This window comes from Neovison vison, chromosome 12 (assembly GCF_020171115.1).
Source record: "Neovison vison isolate M4711 chromosome 12, ASM_NN_V1, whole genome shotgun sequence".
Classification (NCBI taxonomy): domain Eukaryota; kingdom Metazoa; phylum Chordata; class Mammalia; order Carnivora; family Mustelidae; genus Neogale; species Neogale vison.
Window position 1 is genome coordinate 124,402,481 of NC_058102.1, and position 19,018 is coordinate 124,421,498.

The window sequence follows — 19,018 nt, forward strand, 5'->3', positions numbered from 1 at the left end:
GTGTGTATGAGCCCACAAAGTACCTACAAATCATATATTTAGAGATATCTGAAGGGATTTCTAGAAATTATAAGTAGAATCATCTGGGTGGCTGAGTCAGTTAAGTGTCTGAGTCTTGATTTTGGTTCAGGTCATGATCTCAGGGTCATGAGATCCAGCCCTCATCTGACTCCATGCTGAGTACGTTGGCTCGGCACTGATTGTGGAGCCTGCTTAAGATGCTCCCTCTGCTTCTGCCTCTCCACCCCTCTTGTGTGCCCTCTCTCACTAAAAAACAAAAAAAAGAAAGAAAGGAAGAAAGGAAGAAAGAAAGAAAGAAAGAAATTATAACTAGAATGCCTCATGGATATCAAACCTCTAATTAAAATTTAAAAATATGGGAAACAAGCATTTTTAAAAAGCAAATGTACAGTTTTTAGAAAATGTAGTTTTTAAGAAATTAAAAGAACACCTGAACATACAGAGGAAGGGCTTTAGAGCTGTACTTATTCTTCTCAGTCATTTATGTATTTGGCTTTTGTTATGGTAGACCGTTTGAATGACTAACCCACACATATCGGCCCCTAAGCAAAATTTCATTTATCACCAAACACACCTGTAGCAATGGTAGGTAAAGGTCCAACAGAGGCATTCACTGCAAACCACTCCAGAAGGAATCCTTTTCCCGTGATTGAAGAGTCAGAAGAAAACTGAAATGTCAAAGAATTTCTAGAGGAGCTAAAAGTTGTGGTCTGGGTACCACAATAAGTTCCAATTAGGCGGGAATGAACGCCAAGGCCATCATAAATCTGCATGTAAAAAAGAGAAAAAAAAGAAAACTGATAATAGAGCACTGAATTTAGGAAATTACTTCTATTTTTCTTCATTAAAAAAAACTGAAAGGTTGCCTTATGTTATCATAATTTCATCATAATGGGAAAAAATAAATAAACATTATATATCAGTCTAAATAGAAACCACCATTAAATATAAAATATGATTGCAAAAAATTTAAGGTGTTTTAAAATAGTTTTATCTTTGCTGCAGAATTGTGTTACTGCAGAAGCTCTATGTGATATAGTTCATTATTTGATTTACAGAATAATTTGGGGGTGGAAAAGTAGGAACCAAGATGGTTGCACAGCAATAGATTTTATTGAATGTTTTGGAGCTTCAGAAGAAGGAATTAGAAAGAAAGGAATAAAACAAGAATAAAGAGGAAAGGTTGAACAAAAGTGGACAGGTAACAGAAAGCAGAATTTATGACAACAAAAGAATCACAGCTTGCAAAGGATCAGTATACATTCAAAGCACTCAATAATTTTTTAGTTGGCTTAAAACATTAAATTACCTATTTAGAGACATATTTTGATCATTACAAACAAATGGCATAGAGCACATTTTTTTTTTTCTTCAGCACATGTGGATGAATGCTATCCAACCACCTTTCCTATCCTTCCCTTCATCTTCTAAATAATGGAACAAGTTCATCGTAATTGTTGTAAATTTCTCTACTGAAGCTACTTTATTAGCTAAGTTTGTCAAACTGTAATGATGATCCCACATGTACTGAGCATCTGTTAGGTACTGAATTCTATGTGAGGCACTGTAGACCCAAGATGAATACAATGGAATCCGGGCCTTTGAGGATCTGATACAAGAGTTAAACTCACAGAAGGAGAAAGGAGAATGATGGCTGCAGGGGGGGTGGGGAGAGAGGGAAATAGGGAGATGTTGGTCAAAGGTTACAAAGTTTCAGCTATGCAAGATGAATAATTCCGGAGATCTAATGTGCAGCAATGTGACTATAGCTAATATTGTAATATATAATACTGTCTGTATTATATACTTGAAATTTGCTAAGAAGGTAAATCTTAAATATTCTCAACACACACACCAACACACACACACACACACAATCCAAATGACAACCATGCAAGGTGGTAGATACATTAATTAGCTTGATTGTGGTGATGATTCCACAATGGATACATATATTGAAACATCAAGCTGTGCATCTTATATATATATATATATACATATGCATACAATATTTATTTGCCAAACGTACCTGAATAAAGCTAAAATAAAGAATCTAATAGTGTTCAATGTCTTGATGGCAATAACCAACACAATTATTTATCTATTTTAAAATGATTCTTCTAACTTTTAACATAAGAATACACAAGAAAATGGGATATGAGGTATAATAAATACTTAACTAAGATATACAAATATGCATAGACAAAGCCTAACAGGTAAATTACAATGATGCTAAAATAAACTTGTTTACAGAATCCAAAGATAATAAATATAATACCAGAATTACCTTTTCATCATTAACCTAGAAAGGGTAATCATGATTTAGGGAAGACTATTTCATATGATTTACAAATGCTTGAATAGACAGTAACTTGGGTTTATTTTTGCAAATAGAAATCCATCAAAATTTATAAACATTGATTGTACTTAGAAACTCACCCTTAATTTATCATAATAGCAGCTATGTGCTGCTTCAACGTCTATCTCCAAGATTCTACCATGTATAACTTGAGATGCATTCACATTTACTATCCATTGGTAATTGGAGTTGTGGGGGTAACGTCCAGGCCATAAGGGAGAGGCAATTCTCCCATGAGTTCCCATGATATTATCATTGCCAAATACTAGGAGGGAAAACAGAGCAGTAAATCAGATGTACTTAGAACAGCTCTTTAATCAAATGAAAGAAACAAAAGGCAAGGGGTGTTGAAAAGGATGGGCTTTTAATTGACTGTGATTTCTATTCTGAACACTGAAAGAAATATTGCTTCCCTTTTGGTTTCTGTACTATTTATTAATTCCTTGGAGAACAGTGATTTTGTGAATAGAATTCCATCTCCTAAGAAGGTTGCATGGTGTGAAAAGAGGAGATAACTTCCCAAGTGAAAAGGGGTTCCCAGCCCCCAGGGGACTTGAGGACATGTGAAAGGGTGTTACCAGGCTCCTTCTCCAATTTTTGTTTACCTATTTTACTTTGTTTTACAAAAGAATGGGATGTGTTTTTTAAAAATAATTGGTAAGGGGAAATTGACATATTGGAACCACATGAGGAATAGCTAATTGTGGAAAAGTCAAATTAGAAAATAAAAATATTTAACATTTTATTCTATTAGAATAAATTCCTGTTATATCTGAGCACTGACTTCGATCCTAAAGTAATACTAAATACTTTGAATTTGAAGAATATAGTGTTGATGAGAACAAAGGAAATACAGCTGATATCAATATATTAAACCTGAGCTACAATGCACTAGAAGGTTCTAAAAAGTATCATACAAGAAGCTTAACATAATATTAAGTAGAAACTAGAGCTTAAAAAGAATACTAGAGCCATTGAGAATGCTTTCCCTTGCTCCCAGTGGGCCAGTCATATATAATTGAGTTTTTATAATACATTTCAAAATCAAGTAATTCTTCAAATACAATAAATCTAGGAGAATAGAGTACAGGATTATTCTTAGCTTTGTGGGTTACTAAGAAATTCGTTATCCTTCCCAATTCACAGGATGTTTTCTGGAAGACAGCAATAAAAAAGGAGCAACTTACTTTTAGTAAATGTGGCTTGGAAGCCTGTGCCACTGCCTGAGCCATCAGAGACAAATCTGATCCACAGGATATGCCCAACAATGGTTGAATAATTGAGGGGGAGGACATTTCCACAGTATCGCCCCACCAAGTGACCGGTGGCATTTCCTTCGCGGACCTCCACAAAATCTCTACTACAGTCCTGAGAATCCTCCAACTGGAAAGTTCTAATTCGGAGGAAAAAAAAAATAAAGAAGCGTTTTAGGAAGATTAAATTGATAGAATAAACTTTGGGATTATCCTGAAACATCTGGTGGGTTAAACTGTTCCTTATAAAACTTTCTTTAACTTTCACTACAATATCTTTGAGCCAAATAAAAAATTTTCTTTCAGCCAAATTAATTGACGTGTCTTGTATTCAAGAGCTACAAAGACAATTAACACATTGTCTTTGAGGGGTTTTCTTCCTAGGGGAAAAGATTGGGCATTCTTGAATACAGGAAAAAATACATCTTATAAGGCAGAATATCTTAAGTGTCCTCAGATTTAAAAGTGTTATAAGACTTTGAAGCAGAGGTATCACTCTCATTGTGAGGCTCAGTACTAGCTTGATGGAGAGATTTATTTATTTACTTATTTTGAGATGGAAATGTAAACATCAGCTGGATTTAGGCAGAAATGGTGAGCAGAAAATGCATGTCAATGAAAGCAGACACACACACACACACACACACAGAGGCAGGTGGGGCATATTTAGAAATTTGTGAGAGGTCTGGTATGGTTAGAACTTTGAGCATCTTTAGGAAAACATTAGAAAACCTAGCTGAAGCACTATGATGGGCTAATTCTGCTAGACCTTAAGTGCCAATCAAAGGTATCTGTACTTAATTTCTGAAAAGGCAGAATAAATATGGGATTTTTAATTATACAGGTTAGTGTCCAAAAATGTGGCCTATTCAACTTGCATTATATTTTGTAGTTATGATGACATGAGGGAATGAAAGAGGAAATAACATCTATTTCATGATTGTCACTAATAACATACAGAGTCTGAAACATGTAGGTGCTAAATGAATGCCTTCAGTACTTGACCTTAATGTTTTATAAACTTGGATATTTAAATATATATGCTCAATAAAACCCAATCCACATGCCAAGATAATTCAATGGGGAAAAGAAAAGTCATTCTAACAGGTGGTATTTTAGTAACTGAGTATCAGTATGGAGGAAAAAAAAAAAAACCCTCAACATCTGCCTCTCTCCATAAATAGAAAATAATTTAATATTCCTTACAGATGTAAACATAAGAGCTAGAAACATAAAGCTCTTAGAAGAAAGCAGAATCTTTACAACCTTGGGGAAGGCAAATATTTCTTAGATTGAATGCAAAAGGCATTAACCATAAGATTAAAAAAATTAATAAATTTGACTTCATCAAAAATTAAAATTTCTCCTCATTAAAGACATGACTAAGAAAATGAATAGGCAAGTTTCAGACTGTGCAGGGGGAGATGAGGAGATAATTATAAGGCATATATCTAATAAGGGACTCGTATCTGGAATATAAAAGGAATTCTTATAAATAAACTATGAAAAAACAAATAACCAAATTAATAATGACAAAAAGTTTGAAGAGACCCTTTAAAGAAGTTCAGTGAATAGCCAGTGAGAAAGTCCAAAGTACTCTGTGTCATTATGCATCAGAACAATGTATAGTAAATACCACTGTAAGTTATCATTTCATGCCCATCAGAATGGCTAAAATAAAAAAGACTGACAAGATCAAATGTTGGCCAGCATGCATGCACAACAACTAGAAGTCGCATATATTTCTGGTGGGAATGTATACTCATGGGACCATTTTGAATAATTATTTGGTAGTTTCTTATGAAATTAAATACACATCCAATTAATGGCCCAGAAGTTATTTGAGGTAATTACCTGAGAGAAATAAAGAAAAGGACAGTAATGATGGTTGCACAGCATTGTAAATGTATATAATGCTACTGAATTGTGTACATAAAAATAAGTGAAATGCTATTTTTATATGGTAAAAGATACATAACAAAAAATAGCATTTTACTTATTTTTTACCATATTAAAAAAAAACACTTGAGTTTTGAGTGGTAAAATTAGATCACCACAGATCTGCTTGAGAAAATTATCCTGCAATAATATATAATGGCAATATATCATAACAGTATAATAACTGGGATGAGCATAAAGATATATTCTTGTTTTTAGATATATTGAATCTAACATAATGGTGTATTACCAAAGTGGAGCTCTCTGTTAGAGCTAATATGTAGTTTGGATTTCAAAAGAGACTCTGGGGCTGAACTTGGAAATCACCTGTGTGTATATGGTAAGAGCTGAAAGCATGGCTAGACTAGTTTAGAAATGAATATTTGGGAGGTAATTAATAGAAAGAAAGAATGAGAGAACAGAGATGACAGCAGAAGCTTAGGGGAACACCTACATTTTGAGTATATTAAGAGGAAGAGGAAACAGTAAACACAGGAGTAAGTGTGAAAAAGAGGATAAAAACAAGTTCAATGTCATGTCATAAAAGCCAAGAAAGAAAATGAAAGCGGGTGATACAGAGTGATGATGACTGTCAAATGATACATGGGTTTGAGTCTAAAAATGGGCTATAGCATTTGGTAGTTTAAAAAAATTAGTCACTTTTGAATGAGCAGTTTCTGATATTCCACTATAGAATACTTTTTCAAACATACTAAGGAATAAAACAGATGATTTTTGTGATTTCCAGAAGATGGAAATGTATGAATTACAATAATAGCAAAAACAAAACAATAACAAGCTTTCTGTAACACAAAGTAATTTGAATTTACAAATTCTCTACAATTATTCTGAAATTTTCATGTTCCCCTTTAACACATATAAAAATGTACCAATGTTGCTGACCACAAATTAAGTCTCAGAAAATATTAAAAGTATCAAAAACCATGTTCTCTGACCACTATAGAATAAAACTAGAATAGAGTAACAAAGAGATTACAAAAGGTGCCATAATATTGAAACAAAATGTCTTTCCATATAAACCATGTGTTAAATAAGAAATCATAATGGAAATTAGAATATATTTAGGACTGAATGAGAATGAAAGCACTTTATAGAGTGGTATGCCTGGGTGGCTCAGTCAGTTAAGTGTCTACCTTCAATTCAGATCATGATCCCAGGACCTGGGATGGAGTCCGGCATAGGGCTCCTTGCTCAGCAGGGAGACTGCTCCTCCCTCCACCTGCCACTTCCCCTACTTGTGCTCTCTCATGTTCTCTCTCTCTCTTTATCATAAATAAATAAATTCCTTAAAAATATATTTTAAAATGTAAAAGTGCAGTCAAAGCAATATTTAGAGGGAAATTAACAGCTTTAAATGCTTATAAAAGAAAAGATTAAGAAAAATGAGCTAGGTGTCTAACCCCCAAAGTTAGAAAAACAAAGCAGAAAAAAAAAAAAAGAAAGAAAGTGAAGAAACAGCAAGACAATATCTGAAATTAATGAAATAGAAATGTAGAATGTACTAGAAGAGACAAAAAATATCAAAATCTATTACTTTGACAAGATTAATAAAGAATAAACTGCTGATAAAACTGATCAGTAGTAAAAGAAAGCTTAACTGAGCAATATAACTAATAAGAAAAGGACTTAATTTCAGATTCATTAACAAATTTTAAATTTTAATCATGTCCATTAAAAAATGTATGCTAACAAATTTGAACTCTTAGTTTTCTATAAAAATATAATACAATGAGCTGAAGAAAAAAATGAAAACCCTAAAAATTTCCATTAAATCAAACAAAAATCAGTACTTAAAGCTGTGCACAGATAACATAAAACCAAAATAATGAGCCCCGATGATTTCATAGGGGAACTCTACCAAAGCTTTAATGAACCAATGACCCAAGCTCAATCTAATGCAAAGAGTAACAAAGAATAAAAGAGGGTGAGTCTGAGTCTCCAGCCTCTTGAGGTTAGTATAATCTTGAGAGCAAAGCCAGTAAAGGGAAGTCAAAGAAAGAAAAGTGCTGATCAACCTAACTTAACAATATAGATGAGAAATCCCAAGTAAAATTTAAGCAAAATGGATCCATCAATTTGTAAAATATATAAGTCTAATCAAAGCTTTAAGGAAGATGAACCATGAGAGACTATGGACTCTGAAAAACAATCTGAGGGGTTTGAAGTGGCGGGGGGGTGGGAGGTTGGGGTACCAGGTGGTGGGTATTATAGAGGGCACAGCTTGCATGGAGCACTGGGTGTGGTGAAAAAATAATGAATACTGTTTTTCTGAAAATAAATAAATTGGAAAAAAGAAAAAAAAATACCACAAAAAAAAAAAAAAGCTTTAAGGATAGAAGATCAAAAAGAAAATTCAAAACACACACGCACATGCACACGTATCTAACAAAGATAGATGCAAAATATACTGAGAGAATCAATGACAACTGCAGAAAAGGCAGTTGATAAGACCCAACATCCCCTCATCATAGATGTTCTTAGAAAATTAATAATAGAAGGAAATTTTCTTAATGGGATGAGAAACGCCTACCAAACACCAACAGCAGACAGAGGTAAAAATTTTAAAACATTTCCTTTGAATCAGAAACAATACAGGGAGCTGCTGTCATCACTTGGTTCCACATTACACTGAAGCATTTTCCAGGGAAACAAGACAAGAAAAAGAGGAATATTTGTAAAGACTGGAAAAGAAGACCCGTAAATTAATATTCAGGAAGTTTCATTCATTGATAAATATTTATTGTGCACTTTAATGTGTCAGGTCCTCTTCTAGGCACTCAAGATACAGCAGTAGAAAAGGGGAAAAAAAAATCTTTGTCATTCTAGAGAATACAATGGCTGCTGGATAAGATATACAAAAATCAATAAGGTTTCCTTTTACCTGCAAATAAAAATTTAGAAACTGCAACTTAGTCAACATTTACTCAACAATTTTTACTCTCTCTCTTTTTTTTTAATTTTTTAAAATTTATTTGCCAGAGAGACGGTGAGAAAGAGCATGAGAGGGGAGAAGGTCAGAAGTAGAAGCAGACTCCCCATGGAACTAGGAGCCCGATGCAGGACTCGATCCCAGGACTCGAGGAATCATGACCTGAGCCGAAGGCAGTTGTTTAACCAACTGAGCCACCCAGGCGCCCTAACAATTTTTACTCTCTTCCATATTGCCCTATACTATCATGGGGGTTGGGGGTAGGACAATGAAGAACATAGAGAATGTTCCTCCCTTTGGGGACCTTCTATTCAAGAAGTAAAGATAGATAATAAGCAGTTATGTAATGAGGTAGTGATCAGAGGAAAAAATGATTTAAGGAACGTGTTATTTTTGGTAAAGTGACTCGGTTATATCTATAAGTTTAAAATGGATGCCATTTTCAATAGCAGCAATCAAAAAAAGGTGTCTGGCTATAAGACCTATATTTTTAAAAGGTGAAAGTTTAACAAATGACATAAAAGAAGACAAAAGGGAATGCAGAGATATTCCAAATTCAAGAATATGAAGAGCAAATAAAGACCCTTCTAAAAATGAATCTATAGTTTGTCTCCCCTTCTGATTTACCCCATCACTTCTCCTGAGGGTGTTGGAGGGGAGGGGGCGGGGGTTGGGTGAGGCTGGTGGTGGGTATTAGGGAGGGCACGTATTGCATGGAGCACTGGGTGTGGTACATAAACAACGAATTTTGGAAAACTGAAAAAAAAAATAAAATGGAAAAAAATGAATGTATAAATTCAATGTAATTCCTGTCCAATCCATAAGTATGACTCCATTTACAGAAAGCAATACTATGTAGTGTATGGAGATATATAGATATACAGATATAGATATAGTTCCTACACATATTATTATACACATATCATATAGCATATATAGTAAAATTATAAAAACATGTACAGAAGAGATACACATACAATTCAAGATACAAGTTAATTCCGTGATGAACAAGTAAGGGGGGCTTTCACTGCCCTGTAACATTTTATTAATTTAAAATTAATTTTTAAAGAAAAAGGTAATGTAATGGATAAAAAAATGTAGAGAAAGTATATACAAATTATTCTTTTTTCAGGTAATTGAAAGGAGTTTTTGCTGAGAAGAGGCAAGACAAGATAAAAAGAAGAAAGAATGACCTGGAAAGACTATAGAGAAGAAACTGTCAGAAAGGAGGGAAAATGTCTCAAGAATAGAAAATGTTTCACTTCTCTACTGTGTGTATATTTCAGTCAATGTTCAACATTGTGTTTTGCAAGATTTCACATGACAGTAAGTAGAGTGCTCTCCTGGGGCTCCATCTCAGCTAATGGATTAGGATGACAGACCACCGACTTGGAGGTTCTGGTACCTCAAGCCCTTTTATGGGACGAACATATCAGGCACACCTCCAAGCATTCACTGCCAATCAGAGGGCTGGACCAAACAAGTCAGACTTGCTCTATCCTTGCTTCTCAGGCCAGATACTAGCACTGGTAGGTCTCTAGCCAGACAGTGAGTCTGTGGCTCTCATGATTCCATCAAGCTGAGTTACTACAATATAGATCATTTGTATCGATATTTTAGACACAGGTTTAGCAGCAAGCTATGATCAGAAACTGAGTCGCAGAAGAAATCAGGAAAAAATCCACGTCAAGCTAAGCAGACTACCCATTTGTCCTTACCCTCATTATCTTCCTTAACAATTTACTCGTTATAAGACAAACTTTCTGTCAACAACCATTTCTTTTCCTTCTTTCTTTTTTTTTTATTAAAGATTTTATTTATTTATTTGTCAGAGAGAGAGAGTACACAAGCAGGCAGAGTGGCAGGCAGAGGCAAAGAGAGAAGCAGACTCCCCACTGAACAAGGAGCCCGATGTGGGACTCAATCCCAGGACCCAAGGATCATGACCTGAGCCAAAGGCAGCGGCTTAACCCACTGAGCCACCCAGGGGTCCCTGAACAACCATTTCTGACAAGCAATTGTTCTGAATCCATCTTTAGGATGACTGCCACGTTTAGCACTTAAATTCAGGATGTTTCATTATCCATAACATTATCAATAAAGTGAAATATGCTAAAGTTGTTTTGTTTTGGTTTGTTGCTGTTTCTCAGAAAGTAGGAAGGGAAGAAAGAGAGATCATTTGCTCTGCAAGTGATTTACAGGAAATCAAATCTAAACTTTCTTCTCAAAGTATAATACATGGTCCTGTGGAACTTGTTTAAATGAAGAATCAGGACCCACCAACCAACTAAACCGGAATGTAGGGTTTAGCGAGATTCCACATGATCAATATGTACATTTAAGTTTGATCCAATGGTCCAGAATATTACTAAGTGAAGGTCTTTTCTGTTTGAGTACCACACTGTATAATCCAGTGACAAATCACAGAAAAGACATTTTATTAGAAATGAGGGTAGGATGACCCCTGGGTGGCTCAGTTGGTTAAGCAGCTGCCTTCGGCTCAGGTCATGATCCCAGCGTCCTGGGATCGAGTCCCACATCGGGCTCCTTGCTCGGCGGGGAGCCTGCTTCTCCCTCTGCCTCTGCCTGCCATTCTGTCTACCTATGCTCGCTCTCTACCCCTCTCTCTCTCTGATAAATAAATAAAATCTTTAAAAAAAAAAAAAGAAAAAAAAAAAAGAAATGAGGGTAGGATGATACAAGCATCAAATTAGACTTTTTAAAAAGCTTATTGTTTTCTTGGAAGCCTTTGTTTTAGGCCAGTACATTTTATAAGCAAATCTACCCTCTTTCCAAATACTTTGGCTGAGATCTGTTAGTAAAAATATGATGTGGAACAAAAATAGTACAATCACTGTTTCTCATTATCTCATTTTGATTCTTGAACCAAGATCAATCACTTTTGAAAAGTACTCTGCAAGCATAAAATATATTTTCTGTTAATCCCTTTGAATATCTATTTTATAAAAAACTCCTTTTTAGATTCTATTTCTCTCCCCCTCCTTTTTGTTACAGATTCAACCATAATTTTTCCAGTTTTTCTCCTTATTCAATTTCACCACAGCGTCCACAGTCCAAGCCCCGTGGTTTCGAACTTGACGTATTCCATATGCTTCTCATACAACTCAGGGGAATGTTTCCAAGCACCCATCTGGATACAGTTTAGACCAGGGCAGAAATAACTCACAGACCTTGCCATAAAGCCCTTCTCATTATCCTCTACATAAAGAGCATCATCTTGCTTTCTACAAAATTTATTTTAAAAATAAAAGTCAAGCAAGTAACACAAAATATCAAAGTTAACTTCTTATGGACAAGAAAGGAAAAAGCTGAGTTGTTAAGATTTGTCTATATAATATTTAGGATTTAGGGTCCATTAAGCAGTAAAATGAATGAAACTAACTTTTTGTGGTTATCTCCTATCTTCTAGAAAGAGCTCAGCATCACCCATTTGGATTTAACCATGAACTGCCACTCTGTTTCTAAGATATTTTAGAAAGAGCAGAGTGAGATAATTTACCATTCACTGACCATCTGGTATGCATCAACCTTGTGCTGTATGTTTTACATCCAGTATCCTAAACTCTAATGTTGGCCCTTAAATGTATATGATCATCTCCTATAGATGGAATGAATCTCTTTAGGTTTCAAATAGACAGCTTCTTGGCACTAAGATATCCATAACTCGTCAAGAAATGGGATGTCTGTCTTAAACATTCCCTGTACCTGTTCCCGCTCCTGTCACCCACTGAACATCAGATTCATCAACAATGTGAATGTGGTAGAGACTAAAAGGGAAAAGACCAAGAAAGAAGCCTTGTTATTTGGCAATTATGAGGCTCAGTAAGCCACATGAAGGACTTTGCACTTTTTCATAAGAACAATAATCCTGGGGGCACCCGGGTGGCTCAGTGGATTAAAGCCTCTGCTTTCGGCTCAGGTCATGATCTCAGGGTCCTGGGATCGAGCCCCACATCAGGCTCTCTGCCCAGCAGGGAGTCTGCTTTCCTTCCTCTCTCTGCCTGCCTCTCTGCCTACTTGTGATCTCTGTCTGTCAAATAAATTAAAAAAAAAAAAAAAGAACAATAATCCTGTTTTAGTCATCTTTATATATAAAGCATCTGGCCTGGGAGTGTCATGTGCGGAAAATGCCAACACACATAGTCTGTCAGTCTGTCGGCACCAATGATGAGGGAGGAGGAGGCTGGCTGAGGATGGAGCAGGGGCTGGAGCCTTGCACCTCCTCTCCACCCGCTCCCCTCAGTAATACGTGTCACATTCCTCAGGCACCCCTGACTACCCTAGAAGGAAAACAAATAGTTAACTTGCAGAGATCACAGTCCTGCAAGGCAGGAGTCTCCCTTGGTGTGCAAATGTCCTTAAGATTTACAACAAAGAAGTTACCTTATCAATAGCCCAATTTCCAAAGACACATAACTCAGTTCCTCAAGCCCTAAGTTCACTCTCCCCTCTATAAAAAACTGAAGGAGGCGGAGGTAGAAGGAAAAGTAAATAAAGTTAAATTTCTTCTAAACCTAAATCTCATTAACAAGGACCGCTTGATAGCAGGAATGTCACATTCCACCAGGAGACTCCCAATTGTCTTTATGTTAGTGCCTCATTAGAGGGAAAGCGGCCTTGGCTTGATAGTAACCAGGCCTTCAATATCCTGACAGTCTTCTTTACCCCAATGGCCCTTCTGAACACCCCTTTGTCCTCACCTATCCAACTCCTGTGTATATAACCAGCCACTCCTCACAGACCCTGGGCAGCCACATCTCTGCCTGCCCACAGGTCCTGTCCCCGTGCTCTAATAAACCACCTTTTTGCACCAGAGACGTCTTAAGAATTCTTTCTTTAGCCATCCGCTCCAAACCTCACCCCACCAAACCTCACCTAGGTTGGAGAACTTCATCACCAATGTGCTGACTGTGTGAATAAAAATATCGGTTGGATAAAGGAAGACATTTATATCAGGTAAAACTTACATGCACAGATTTCTTCCCATATAGAACTTTGAGCTTTTAGTAAAGACAAGGGCAAACAGAAACTTTTCCCATGTGGCAGCTTAACCTCTCCTTGCCTCTCAGGCACTCAGAGGGTGTCTTTGTGTTCACACAATGCCACTTGTACCCTGAAGAGGCACCGTCTGATTGATAGACTGAAAGAAATCAACTTCACATTTTTGAACGTTGTCCGCGAATGGGGCTATTCTTTCATTTGTAAAATCCTTTCTTAGGTAAATAAATAAAAATAAAATCCTTTCCTGATGCACAGAATGGCATGTCTAGGAGAAGGAGCAAGACCTTTTTTTTGAATAAACGGGCCAGTGTCCTCAAAATATTCTTCTTCTCTCAGTGGTTATAAGTTATTTATTCTATTCCTTCAAACACGGAATTGGAATCCAAAATGAAGCCCAACAATATGGGATTTGCTATAATAAGTAACTTTTATCTTAAAATGGCAACTTAAATACCAAAATCATTTCACTCCATATTTGTTAAGTGTCTCAGGCAACCTCTCCACTGATTGATCAGAAAGGCTCATGTCATTTACCACATGCTTTTCACTACCTACTTTTCAAAAAAACACATTATTGTTGTTAATATTTATTCTAGACCACTCTGAACGTGTCAGGTTTCTACTACTGCTTCCATATCCAGAGACCATATTCAAAAATTCTTACAGTTCAATTAGGAACAGACCAGTGATTTTACAAACCAACCATTAAGCTCCTAAAAACTTCCAAAATCATTGTTATGCAAGTAGAGCAGATGGTAAGGTGGACTGGGGTTAGGGATATGGAAGGGGGGGCGGCGAGGGGAAGGCTTCATTATCATGGGGATTTTTGCTGGAAGAAAGAATGTTAGTATTTCTCTGGAAGACACTAAATGTGTATAATTCAAAAAAAGACACAATTCCTGTTCTCTGAAAAAAACATGCCACAAGTTAATGTACCAGTAGCATAGGCATATCTTTCTCATAATGATAGGCAGGGCTCTAGAACCATTCTCAAGAGAATTTTAATGCCATTTATAACCCAAACTATGACTAAACAGAGGAAATTTGGAAACAGATTTCCTAAAGTTCCCACCATGTTCTCTAACAGTTGCTTGGACACACATGCTGTTAGCTGTCGGTTCTATTAGTAACCATGCTTCCTTCCTGCAGACTCATTCACACTGAAACAATACACCATTAAAAAAAAAAAAAAAAAGGATTTACATAAAAGACAGCTGGAGCCGGTTGCCAGGGGAACTGACAATGTTCCAGACACATTCCACATTAGAGGGATAAACTTCCGGGTAGCCAGGGCTGTTGAAGATGCCTTCAGCCATGTGGAAGGTTCCACCACAAGCTGGAAGAAAAGAGAGACAAAGTGAGTGCCAGAGCAAAGATCAAATGCAAGATACCGTAAGATGAAGGAGAAAGAACACAATTGGAGCTGTTAGCAGCATCAAGGGTATCCTATTTCCTTTTCCAATTAAGGAAAAAAAAAAAAAAAGCCCTGTCATATATCATCAGGAAAAGATTCTGAAGACTGAAAACTGTAAGCCACAGGATCAGAAGGAACCTCTGTAGTTTCTCTTCTAAAAGCCTTTTCTCGCCGTGAACTACAACTCCATGTAATAAAATGCATATTTTAATCCCACAACCATTCAGTATTTCTCCCCAGGATCATTTTCAGTGCTGGCCTCAAGCAGAAGGCAGTATTCCAGCTTTTCCCTCTCAAGAGAACACTGAAATGCACACACAAATCTTCTAGATGTCCTGTGCTTTTAACTGCTAATAACAAGGAAGCCAGCAGTGGACCAGGAGCACACCCCTGGCTGGCAGAGCCAGCACTGGGGGCTTCTCTTTCCCCTCCTGCCTACATGCCACCATCACTATCCATCCTGCCGTCCGTGACAACACCGAGACTTGCCTGAGCCCAGGCAAGGGAGGTGGGAAGGCCAGGGAGGTAGGAGAGTATCAACTATCCACTCGTAAGAGATGTCAGTGGACACTGTTGGTCAGGGGCTGCCTACACAGACACATGATCAAAGAGACCACCCTTCGTTCCATGATCATCTGAGCCAGGGCTCCCTCCTTCCAGAGCTCAACTACTAGCAGCATGAGTCACCAAAAGCCAAGGTGTGGACATACCCCAAGCCTCCGTCAGTGGATGAAGGGAAAAGGAAGATGAGGTACAGAGTTTACTACTGTTAGAATTCACAGCGAGGAGGTGAATCTAAATTGGAAGACACTAAAGTTAGTCACGGAGGTGATCTCAGGAGACGAGCTCCCAATTCTGAAGGTGTAACAGTCCCAAACGACAAACCAAGGATGTCTACCATGTTTCCCTTAACCTGGTGGCGCGTCTGCTACCTGCTCTTACCTGATGAGGATGCAGCGTACGTAGCATGGAAACCTTCGGCGTTCAGCGTAGAGTCAGAGACAAACCTCAGCGTCAGAGCGCGGCTGAAGGAAGTGATGGGATGGGGCATGGACGTGCCACAGTAGCGGCCTAAATGAGATCACGGCAAGGAGAACGGACATGACATGGCACAGGCTGTTATTTCTTATACCCACGAGAGAACGAAGCAAGAAGAAGAAATCACTATTCTGAGAATTTAAATCAGGGTGGGTGTTTAAGACAATGCCTGAGAGTAACACTATAAATACAAGCATAGGAGAGATGATTTATAAACATGATAAAGAGCATTTGAGGGAGATAAGAAAAATGTAGATACCAGGCTCCAAAGGCAACTATTGCTCAAGTCTCCAGCACACTAGGTCCCGCACAAAGAAATGCACTACTGCTTAAAGCAGAGTATTATAGCGCCCCCCCCAAAAGTGTGGATGCTGGAGCTAGAATACAGGGGTTCAACTCCTAGCTCAGCCATTTGCTGGCTGCAGGACCTGGAACAAGTCACCTAAGTTCTCTGTGCCTCAGTTTCCCCCACTGAGAAAAGAGACTATCAATAATAACGAAACCTCTACCATAAGGGTATGAGGGTTAATGGGGTTACTATTTATAAAGTTCTTGGACTAGCACCCAGCACAGGTTAAGTGCCTAAGGAAGTGTTTGTTAAATAATAAACCCTCATCCTTGGTCAAGATCTCACAGATAAGTATGTCAAGCCATACAACCAGAAGTGCATGGACCAAAAAGTATTCAAGTGCCCATTATTGTCTCAGGCACCGTTCTGGGCTTTGGGAATAAAGCAAAGAGCAGGGGCGCCTGGGTGGCTCAGTGGGTTAAGCTGCTGCCTTCGGCTCAGGTCATGATCCCAGGGTCCTGGGATCGAGCCCCACATCGGGCTCTCTGCTCAGCGGGGAGTCTGCTTCTTCCTCTCTCTCTGCCTGCCTCTCTGCCTACTTGTGATCTCTGCCTATCAAAGAAATAAATAAAATCTTTTTAAAAAAAAAAAAAGCAAAGAGCAAAACAAAAGTCCCTCCTCTGGTGGAGTTTGTGCAGGATAAGAAACTTGTATGAGGAAGTTCAAATATGAATCACGCATAAGGAAGTCTAAATAACCTGAAAGCATTTTACTTAAAGGTATTTCAGAAACTAGATAGCGGCGATCTTTAATTTTACGGGCAGACCCCACGATCAGAATTCCAGTGCATGGGCTTGCTGCTTTATTTTTTGTTTTGTTTTGTTTATTTATTGCTCCATCCATCCATTCATTCATTCACACATGAATTCATTCACTGAGTCCTCTATTGCTTCTACTGAGGACAAAACCAGAAGAAGCACTCAATCTGAATATAAAAACTGGTCATATAGTAAAAGAAATTTCTCACAGAAGGTTACTGATTGCCAGAATGGACAGCGTTTCACTGCTATCTGAAGCAGCTGCAACTTTTAAATTAAATTAAAAGACAAATACATAAACCATTCATGTCCTTGAAGATGGACAAGCTGTGTTTCTCGAACCCCACATTAAATCCTGCTTTCCTAAAAAAAAAAAAAAAAAAAAAAATCCTGCTTTCCTACCCTCTGATTATTTTTACTTGGCTTATACGGCCCTGGGTCTCTACTGGACATGCTCTAACCTTGAACGACAGCCTTATGCACATGTCAGTCTATAAATGAAACCCAGCCAGGGCCACAGATGCCAAGGAGCGAGCACCGCATACCTCGGAGGGGTGCGTCATCGCGATCGCCGTCCAAAATGTCTACAAAGTCTTGTGAACACGTTGTGCTGCTTTCGAGTTGGAAGTGGTCAAAGGAGAGCGTGATGTGGTTGACTGCAGGAAAAGGAGAGGAGACGAGTAAAGTACAGGCAAACAAAACCTCCAGGAAGAGAGATTTTACCTCAAATCATTCATGGTGCGGGTTCTCCGGCAGGGAAGCATCATTGCCTTTGGTTCCTCTGAAGAGTCAAGTTTTTTGAAAATGCCTGTAGAGTCGGAAATGCTGATAGTGGTAAATAAGAGGGCCCTTGGGGATGTTGCTTCCACGGAGACCACGGGGAGTGTCTTGTTGGACACTTACACCTTTCTTAACACCTTTTCTAAAATCAGACATTGCTGGGTTCTTCTAGGAAGCGTTTTTTTCTCAATAGATTCGTTTGCTGACTTGTAAATGAGGCCCTCTGAACGCCCAGGCATGCCGTGCCTGGATCTCTTCATTTCACTTGAAGGCCAAAGCCAGGGGCCCTAGAGGTTTGGAGTCTTTTATAAAGAAAGCTTTGAATTCCTTGCAGAGTGGTAAGTGCCTGGGTGTATTTTTTTTTTTTTTTTTTTTTGCTATTCTTCCAGGATCCCTAATCTTCCGAATAGGATCGTTCCCTATTAATGTCTTTGAACCAGTGAGATCTTTCATCTCAATGCTTTACAACTCATTAGAAATTATCCTTACATGCAAAGGTGGGGGGCTTCTTTATTGGAGGCTTAGTTTCTGGCAACTTTCTTAGGCTAAGGATTACTTCACCAACCCCCAGATCATATGCATGTCAATAAAGACATTCTTTTGTTAACTCTTAACATCCCCAGAAGGACTGGTAGAGAATATTTCCGTCAAATTCTTCATTTTTTAGATGAGCTAATGGGGTCTCATTAGCTTAAGTGATTTGCTTATTGTCACAAAGGTCACTGTAATTAGAGAGCAAAGGAATGCCTTTCCTACATGATGTCTGAAATCATAAATATTTCCTGAACAACTCAAGGAAAGGCAGGCCTCCTCTGAAACAGGATTCATGAGACCCCAGGGTCACCCTCTGGGCAAGGCATTTTGCTCCAAGTCCTTTGGGGTCCCCTCATTTTCCCTGTCTTGAAAGTGTGGACATTAACACTTTCTACCAGGTTATTACTGGGCCAAAAAATAAGATTCTATAACTTTTTAAAAGAAAATAATGTAAGCACTTATGAAATGTTTCTTCCAGGCCCGTACTAGAATTTTTTTTTATACCTGCATACACCAGAGACCAGATTTTACAATGAGCTTCCACTTTGATGGACGTTCAGTATGTTCATGGCGCTGCTTTCCCAAACTCTGAGTTATCAATT

General features: G+C 37.8%; 1 protein-coding gene across 1 annotated transcript in view; it reads right to left on the reverse strand.

The window, feature by feature from the left end:
* CUBN (cubilin) overlaps window positions 1-19,018 on the reverse strand; it is a 259,483-nt gene that overhangs the window by 96,429 nt on the left and 144,036 nt on the right. The window contains exons 34-39 of the mRNA XM_044229270.1: window positions 17,648-17,758; window positions 15,900-16,028; window positions 14,747-14,879; window positions 3,568-3,773; window positions 2,461-2,645; window positions 596-788 (exon numbers count right to left, since the gene is read on the reverse strand). Of these exons, the coding sequence (XP_044085205.1) occupies window positions 596-788; window positions 2,461-2,645; window positions 3,568-3,773; window positions 14,747-14,879; window positions 15,900-16,028; window positions 17,648-17,758 (957 nt within the window). The remainder of the gene's footprint in view (window positions 1-595; window positions 789-2,460; window positions 2,646-3,567; window positions 3,774-14,746; window positions 14,880-15,899; window positions 16,029-17,647; window positions 17,759-19,018) is intronic.